Below are 9,596 nucleotides of genomic sequence, written 5' to 3' on the forward strand. Positions count from 1 at the left end.
CTCCTTTAGTCCTATCATATGAAGCGGAGAAGGCGGATATGGAGAGATTAAAGAAGGCTTTTGTCGGGAAAGTTGTGCAACCGGGGATGTCGTATAACATTCAAAACGCATTTCATAGACAAGGTTATTTTGGTGTAAAGGTCGCTCCTTTAGGGTCAAATTTGACTCTACTAGAAGGACAAGAGGCCGGCGAAGTGCAAGCGTTGATGGAAGATGCAAAAGGATGGTTGGAGCAATGGTTTAAGGAGATCCATCCTTGGGATCCCAAAGTAATGGATGTCGAAAGAACTATTTGGCTAAGGATTTATGGAATTCCGCCTCATGCGTGGAATGATCTCTTTTTTGCCCAAGTTGTCAAACCATGGGGTACTTTTATTAATGCGGACGATGGTACGATGAAAAAAACTACTTTGGATGGAGCACGTCTCATGATCTGAACGTCTTGTCAACAAGTGGTGGATGAGTTTATTGATTTGAAGGTAAATGGAGACCTTTTTCATCTCCGTGTGCTCGAAGATTCTTACGGTCCTATGAGGATTTTGTTACCACAAGACCAGGGGGCTGTAGGCGGAGATATCGAAGATAAATCGGAGGAGGAGGAGGAGGAGCGGGGGCTGGTGGTGGAGGATGAGGAGAGAGAATTGTTGGAAGAGGAAGATAATTTATTAGCAATAACTCCATTTGTTAATGCAAATAATGGTCAAGAATTTTTGTCTGATTCAAATAAGGTAATAATTAAAGATAGGGAGGAAGGGAGGGAAGACTCAATTAATTCAATTTCAAATAATTCAGTTTCAAATCTTATGTTGACCAAGTCAGAAGGGCTGGAGAAGCCACATGGGGGTGTGTTAAAGAAGGGTAGTAAGATTATGAAGGTAGGAGTTTTGTTGGGCCAGGAGGATGGATCAGGTGGGCCTCAAAATTCTACTAACATACATCATACATACTATCACAACGGGTGCGATTAGAAGATTTACCCAATCAGAGGATTTGGGCTGTATGCAAAAGCCCTTTAGTTCTAATGATTGTGTCAGTGGTGGTAAGGGGGAGCATAAGGGTGGTGTCTATAGTGATGGTCCTAGAGAAGTTTATTCCAAACTGAACAAGGGCCCAAATAACAAAGATTTGCCTCATCTGAATACCCATACGCAGGAAAATAGCAAGATGAAGATGAAACGTGTTAATCCTATTCCTGCTAGCGTGAGAAAACAACAACAACTCATCCAAAATCTCAATTTGCGGGTTCCATCTTCTAATTCTTCTCTATCGACCGTGAATTCATCTATTCCAGGTAGGGAAGTGTTTACTCACCGTTTTGAGCATTGTAAAGAAGGAGTTCATCGCAATCCTCCGTCGCGCTATCGGACGGGTAAGAAGCCATTCACTTCTCTTTCATCGGCTGGAGCTGTCTTATGTTGTAGTTCGCTTAACTCTTCGGATATTCAAAATTGCAAAAAGCGATTTGTGAAAGTAAAAAATCTTAGAGAGTAATAAAGAAGAAGAAGAAATTTGATACAGTGCACTGAAGAAAATATTTTGATACAGTGATGATGAAAATAAAAAGTCTTGGAGAGTTCAAAAAAGTCTCAAGACTTTTGGTGAGATTGTTGAAAAAGTCTATCAAGTCTATTTTCAACTAAAAAATCTCTCAAAATCCATTCCAAAGAAGAATCCATAAAAATCGATAGACTTTTGAATACCAATAGACATTTTAAAATTAGTACCAAATCTCAATTGAATACCAACGGATTTTGTTGCCCTGAAAAAAAAATCTTGTTTATCTTAATTGAATACCACAAGATTTATTTAACTTTTGTAAAAGTCTTAATTGAATACTTCAAGATTTTTTTGTCATAAAAAAGTCTTTTAAAATCTCATTCCAATTTAGTTACTATAATAGTATCGGACGTTATTTGATATTATAAGTTGTTGTTAGCTCAATGAAAAAACCGAAAAAAATAGGGGTACTGGGAAAAAAAATCTCAATTTGTGCAATTTTTGGCCTATATGTACTGGGGCTACAGTTCGATACCGGCTGATGGTTATCTTTCTTTTTATTATTACTTCTTTTACTTTCCCAAAAGGGCAATAAAACTTTAGCAAAAAGTGGCACAAGTGGGATTCGAAAAACAATCCTTCACTTAAGCGAACATATATACATCCGCTACACTAAAGCTTCATACTTGCAATGTTGTTTCAATTAATATATAAATAGTTATATTTAAGAAATATTATTTTTTAATAAAATTCGGTTGTCTTCAACCTCCAGCCGGGTCAGAATACGACCCGGCGACCTTAAATAAAACCCGATCTATTCTGGACATCTTTTTCGCTGAAATCAATGTTTAAAATCTCATAAATCATCCGAAATCAATTTCTATATGATTTTCAAACTCATTTTCAATTATAAATACCTTAAAACTCAGATCTAAAAACATATCTCAAAATCTATTAAGTAGTTTCGTTGGACTATTTATATGATTGGAGTTTTATTTGGAAGCAGCTTTTGATTTTGTGTTTGATTTCATCAAGAACTTCATATTATGTAAATGTTTCATTCCATTCCTGTGTGTGAAATTGGCGGCGATGAGGGTTTGAGATTGGAGGACGGGCGGCGGACGAAGTTGATTGCGGTGAGGCAAGATGAGGAGAGCAACAGTGAGATGTGGTTGAGGGAGAAGAGAGAAGAACTATGGACACACTCACACAAGGGAAGAAAATGGTGTGGATGTGCATAGAGATTGAAAATGGTGTTCTCCAGAATTATTATTATTATTATTATTATTATTATTATTATTATTATTATTATTATTATTATTATTATTATTATGTTTTGATTGATCTAATGGATATAAATCATGATGATTCATGATAGGTTATATGTTGGACTGCTGTACTGGAATATTTGTCAAAAAATCATAGGTGGATCAACGTTGTGTTTTTATTGGCCACATGGGCAACTTCATCGAAGAAGCCATTTTGGTGACTTCATGCTAGAATTTTCCTTTCCTCATACCATATTTCTTTCTACTTTTTGTTTTTATTTTTTTCCCCAAAAATGGTTCTCGCCGGTAAACTTATTACTGAACTTGGGATTAAAACAACTGCTGAAAAATTCTTCAAACTATTCTCATCAGAACTTCATGAAGTGCAAAACGTTTGTGAAAGGGTTCATGAAACGAAGCTGCATCGGGGTGATGACTGGCATGACACTGACAAGGTTCTACATTGGACTTATGTCATAGGTAATTAATTATAGGCTTAATTACACTTTTGGCCCCTTATCTTTATTTTAGGTTTTAAGTTGGTCCCTTATTTTTTAAAAGTTTTAAGTTGGTCTCTTATCTTTTCTGCAGGTTTTATATAGGTCGCTCCCGTCAAATTTTTCACTATTACCGTTAAATTTGGACACGTGGCAAACGGAAATCACACTTGGAAAGATGACACGTGTCCAAATTTAACGGTAATAGTGAAAAATTTGACGGAAGGGATCAACTTGAAACTTGCAGAAAAGATAAGAGACCAACTTGAAACTTTTAAAAGATAAGGGACAAACTTAAAACCTAAAATAAAGATAAGGGACTTTATTAAGCCTTAATTATATTTCTAAAAGTCAATTAACATGCCAACATTTTTCCTTCTTTCTTAAAAATGTTTATATTTTTCTATTATTCAAATGTTCATCGTTTTAATTTTTATTGGTATTAAATGCCCTTGACATCACAACAGATGGTAAGGTGCACACATGTTATGAGATTATTGAAGAAGTTGATGAACAAAACAAAAAATCAACTTTTAAGCTCTTTGGTGGAGATATTGATGAGGACTATAAGGTCTTTAAGCTCATCCTTGAGGTAATCGATAAAAGAGATGGTAGTGCTACTGTTAAATGGACCATTGAATATGAGAAAAGCAATGAAGATATTGATCCTCCAAATGGCTGGATGGACTACCTTAACAAACTCACTCGAGATGTTGATGCTCACATTGTCAAAGGTGCAAGGTAACTCTATAAGTCACAAAATATGTTAAATAAGTCACAAAATAACAAATAAGTTGTAATGGGTTAATAATGCATTTGGGGTTGAGTTAAATAATACTTCCTCTGTCTCAAAATATATCATCAAATTAAAGTTAATGTATTTATTGTTTATATTTGGAACAGAGGAGTGAGAAATAAGTTGTAATGGGTTAATAATGTTTTGGGTTGTGTTAAATGTTTATCTTTATAATTAGTATGATATGATGTTTGTAATGGTATATTTGACTATGTATTGTAAATCAATAAATTGATATTTGTTTTCTGAAATTGGATTCTCTCATGTGTGTTGTCTACTTCCATCTCTCCTGTCTATAATTTTAGTTGTTTGATTAATCTGATGATCGAGGGAAAAACGCCAAAAATAATTAAAAAAGCATATCAAAAAGAACAGAATCTCAATCATTTATTGAAAATAATTACACGTCCATCTTCGATTTTGACGGACCGCTTCCAGCGCCTTCCACCGCCATCTCACTCATTCTCGTCTCTTTCCACATAACTCTCTCTCTCTCTCTTCTCAAATTTGGTTTCTCCACCATCAACAAGCACTAGGTTACGATCCATTGCATGGACCGTAGTTGTAGCAGCAATGGTAAAGAAGAGCTTTGCACAATGGTCAGTGTCAGGCTTCACCAATTGCCATCCATGAACTTTTGCACATACGCCAGTCTCGTAACTTAAATACCACATTGAACACTTTAAAATACTCGACGTAGTATATGTACCGTAAACGTATCTGATATGGTATGTTTATTTATAAAAACTTAATTAAAGTTTTGGCCTCTTAATTTTGACACATTCATAGAATTGGTCTCCATATTTTGGAATCTCCCTCGATCAAATTTTTTCAATTAAAAAGGCTATTTGTTTTTGTACAAAAGAGGGCATAAGCCTAATAAAAAAAAAAGGCTGATTTAATATATTTTGAATGATATAACAAATGATCTCATGATATTAACAAAATTATAAAGCAATAGTGGAGCACTATGGGGGATGAGGATGATCCTCTTTGGCAACCAGTGAGAGGACGCCTCAGCAAAGGGAAAGGAAAAAACGATCACAAGCCTGATATTGCTACAGCAGCGAGAACTTCTAGAGAGAATAGTGACAATCTCACTTCGTATTTCTTCACGGCTTTTCCGAACAGTTTTGGTGCAAAAGCCATGTTCAATGCTTTTAAATATTATGGGGATATCAAAGAGGTTGTTATTCCAACCAAACGCGACAAAGGCGGGAGAAGGTTCGGATTCGCTCGATTCGACCGAGTAGTAGACACACGTCGCTTTGAAACTGAATTGGATAATATTATTATTGGGAGAGACAAAATTTCGGCCAATTTGTCACGTTTTCAACGTCATGAAGATTCAAGGAAGAAAGACTGCGGAAGTGATGTTAGGAGGGATACAAGAGACAGTCAGAAAGCTGAAGAAAGAAATAGCAACGAGAGTAGGGGTAGCTCAAAACTCCATTTTGCACAGAAACCAAATCAGCCACGAGAAGAGGAAACATCATACGCTCACGCGGTAAGGAATGGTAGCCATTCGAGACAGGCGAAGACACCCTCCTTTAGTCCTATCATATGAAGCGGAGAAGGCGGATATGGAGAGATTAAAGAAGGCTTTTGTCGGGAAAGTTGTGCAACCGGGGATGTCGTATAACATTCAAAACGCATTTCATAGACAAGGTTATTTTGGTGTAAAGGTCGCTCCTTTAGGGTCAAATTTGACTCTACTAGAAGGACAAGAGGCCGGCGAAGTGCAAGCGTTGATGGAAGATGCAAAAGGATGGTTGGAGCAATGGTTTAAGGAGATCCATCCTTGGGATCCCAAAGTAATGGATGTCGAAAGAACTATTTGGCTAAGGATTTATGGAATTCCGCCTCATGCGTGGAATGATCTCTTTTTTGCCCAAGTTGTCAAACCATGGGGTACTTTTATTAATGCGGACGATGGTACGATGAAAAAAACTACTTTGGATGGAGCACGTCTCATGATCTGAACGTCTTGTCAACAAGTGGTGGATGAGTTTATTGATTTGAAGGTAAATGGAGACCTTTTTCATCTCCGTGTGCTCGAAGATTCTTACGGTCCTATGAGGATTTTGTTACCACAAGACCAGGGGGCTGTAGGCGGAGATATCGAAGATAAATCGGAGGAGGAGGAGGAGGAGCGGGGGCTGGTGGTGGAGGATGAGGAGAGAGAATTGTTGGAAGAGGAAGATAATTTATTAGCAATAACTCCATTTGTTAATGCAAATAATGGTCAAGAATTTTTGTCTGATTCAAATAAGGTAATAATTAAAGATAGGGAGGAAGGGAGGGAAGACTCAATTAATTCAATTTCAAATAATTCAGTTTCAAATCTTATGTTGACCAAGTCAGAAGGGCTGGAGAAGCCACATGGGGGTGTGTTAAAGAAGGGTAGTAAGATTATGAAGGTAGGAGTTTTGTTGGGCCAGGAGGATGGATCAGGTGGGCCTCAAAATTCTACTAACATACATCATACATACTATCACAACGGGTGCGATTAGAAGATTTACCCAATCAGAGGATTTGGGCTGTATGCAAAAGCCCTTTAGTTCTAATGATTGTGTCAGTGGTGGTAAGGGGGAGCATAAGGGTGGTGTCTATAGTGATGGTCCTAGAGAAGTTTATTCCAAACTGAACAAGGGCCCAAATAACAAAGATTTGCCTCATCTGAATACCCATACGCAGGAAAATAGCAAGATGAAGATGAAACGTGTTAATCCTATTCCTGCTAGCGTGAGAAAACAACAACAACTCATCCAAAATCTCAATTTGCGGGTTCCATCTTCTAATTCTTCTCTATCGACCGTGAATTCATCTATTCCAGGTAGGGAAGTGTTTACTCACCGTTTTGAGCATTGTAAAGAAGGAGTTCATCGCAATCCTCCGTCGCGCTATCGGACGGGTAAGAAGCCATTCACTTCTCTTTCATCGGCTGGAGCTGTCTTATGTTGTAGTTCGCTTAACTCTTCGGATATTCAAAATTGCAAAAAGCGATTTGTGAAAAATTATGATCATGAAATTGCTTGTAAGGTTTGGCAGGGAGCGGTTGATTTGGGAGTTGAAGGTGAAGAGAAAGAGGAGAGGTATGTAGAGAGGATTCTTATCAATGAAAGCAGAGAAGAATCAGCTCGAATTCTGAGGGAGCAACATCATCAAAGTCTCCCATGAAGATTGTGTCCCTTAATATGCATGGGTGGGGCAATACGGCGAAACGACGTCATCTGACATCATTGCTTAATTCAGGAGACGGTTTTCTCGGAGTTTGTGTTGAATGGGAAGCAGTGTTGGTCTATATTGTCAATATATATTCTCCTTGTAATTTATCTAGGAAGAGAAAACTTTGGATTGATCTGTTTGAATTTAATTTGAACAATGAACCCGGCGAACGGTGTCTCTCGAATATTGTTTCAATGGAGGCATCCCAAATACTGTTTCCCTATTGGATGATATTAAAGTCTCTTCTTGGGTGTGGTTCAGTGGCCGTTAAGGCCGAAAGTCTTGTCTTTCTTTTTCGGAGTGGTGTATTTACCTTATGGGTTGTTTCCAAAGCATATAATAATTTGCTTTTAGTTGTAAGAGACTGAGTACCCCTTGTACTCCCTTATAATTTATATATATCTTGCTAATCAAAAAAAAAAAAACAAATGATCTCATGATATAGATTTATCTGGATGGATTAATTATTTACATGATCATTAATTAATTAAATTATAAAATTGAATAATCTCTAAAATTGAAACTGAAGTTTTTAATGAATTTTCTTGTAATTTGATGAATTTTGGTCTTTTAATATCATTAATTCATATGTCATGTAACGACCCAAATTTATTATTCACTACGTAAGTGTTTAATTATTTGGTGACGTGGTTTTTAAGTAAGTTAATAACTTTAGTTATTTATCAAATACTTTAGTTATTAAGCGAGTAGTGAGAGTTATCGTGTGTTGGATCAAGTTATTGGGCTTGAGGCCCAATGGGCCTTGTGTGTGTGTGAGGGGCGCCCATATGGGCAAGGATAGAGAGAGAAATATCATTATTTCTCTTGTTCTTGTGAAGCTTAGAGAGAAGGGAGAGCTCAAGGAGCTAGGGCTTAGAGAAAGGAAGGGATTCAAGAGCAAATCAGTCGCTAAAATCAGTCTCTCAATCAGTCGTTATAGTGTCGCAAAATCAGTCACTAAAACAGTCTCTGAAATCGGTTGCTATTTTGGTCTCTAAAATCAGTCGCTAAATCGGTCACAACGAACCAATAAATTATTAAGCAATCGGTCACTAAATCAGTCGTTATAGCGTCGTACAATGCGTCGCAACCAGCGACACAAATTCAGTCTCTAAGCCAGTCTCTAATTTTGGTCACTATTTCGGTCTCTAAAATCGGTCGCTAATTCTGTCACTACCAAATCGGTCGCTGGGTTGGTCACAACGGAGTAGCGACCAGGGTCGTTGATACTGATTTTTTATGGTCGCAAAATCGGTCGCTAACTGATTTAGAGACCGATTTTCATCAAAATCGGTCTCTAAATCGGTCGCTAAAGCCGAGTTTTCTAGTAGTGCCGGTAAGAAGCCGAAGTTTCTCTAGGTCCAGGACTCCACCTCCTCGGAGAAGGAATTAAAGATCATCGAGCCCAAGGAGAAACTAGGAAACATCTCAAAACTCCCCGAACCGCGAAGACAGACGAGCGCGACACTCTCCGAGGAGACGATCCCCTAGAAGGGCCACTCCCCCTCGACATCAGCGACGGCATTCTCCCGTCGAGGAAGGAAGTCACCAAGGGCCCCTATCTCGAAGAATTAGGGAGCTCTCATTGCCCGTTTTCCGGAAGCCACTTGATGGCCATTAATGTCGTCATGGGCCTTGGCCCATCACTGTGGACTCTATATATACTCCACTCTAGCATGGAGTCACAGGTACGTATTTGATCTAGTGATGAGGGAGTTTGGGTAATATGTAAAAAACGCAGGAAGAAATACATCTTAGTTCATAACTTGTGTTTATTTTTATACCAAGTTCTTCCTCCAATTTGACATCATGTTCCAACTTTAATGTAATTTGTTTCAAGAAGAAAAAAAATAGTAATGCAATCTAATTTCTATTTAAGGCATGGGGTTGCATATACATTGTCACCATATCATCCCTTGTTAATTTGTTTCTTCTTTTTGTTTTTCTTTCCAAAAAATGGTTCTCGCCGGTAAACTTATTACTGAACTTGGGATTAAGACACCTGCTGAAAGATTCTTCAAACTATTGGCATCAGAACTTCATGAAGTGCAAAACCTTTGTGAAAGAGTTCATGAAACCATGCTGCATCAAGGTGATGAGTGACATGACACTGATAAGGTTCTACATTGGACTTATGTCATAGGTAATTAACATGCCAACCAAATCATCTTGTTTGACTTGGATTTTTTTAACAATAAGATAATGTTAGTATATGTGTATTATTAGTTGTGTTATGTGCGAGTTGATTGTTTAACCAAAAACCTTTGTTGAACATGTATAGTTTATGTACTACTGGCGATCATGGCCCAA

The 9,596-nt window shown here is 37.6% G+C and overlaps 1 protein-coding gene and 1 pseudogene across 1 annotated transcript; both read left to right on the forward strand.

The window, feature by feature from the left end:
* Window positions 1-3,011: 3,011 nt before the first annotated feature.
* Window positions 3,012-4,309, forward strand: LOC123894487 (MLP-like protein 28). Its single transcript, XM_045944499.1, has 2 exons — window positions 3,012-3,245; window positions 3,730-4,309. The coding sequence occupies exons 1-2, from the start codon at window positions 3,059-3,061 to the stop codon at window positions 4,005-4,007; spliced, it is 465 nt and encodes a 154-aa protein (XP_045800455.1). The 5' UTR covers window positions 3,012-3,058; the 3' UTR covers window positions 4,008-4,309.
* A 4,933-nt stretch (window positions 4,310-9,242) lies between these two features.
* LOC123894486 overlaps window positions 9,243-9,596 on the forward strand; it is a 5,549-nt pseudogene continuing 5,195 nt past the window's right edge.

Source organism: Trifolium pratense, linkage group LG7, assembly GCF_020283565.1.
Source record: "Trifolium pratense cultivar HEN17-A07 linkage group LG7, ARS_RC_1.1, whole genome shotgun sequence".
NCBI lineage: Eukaryota > Viridiplantae > Streptophyta > Magnoliopsida > Fabales > Fabaceae > Trifolium > Trifolium pratense.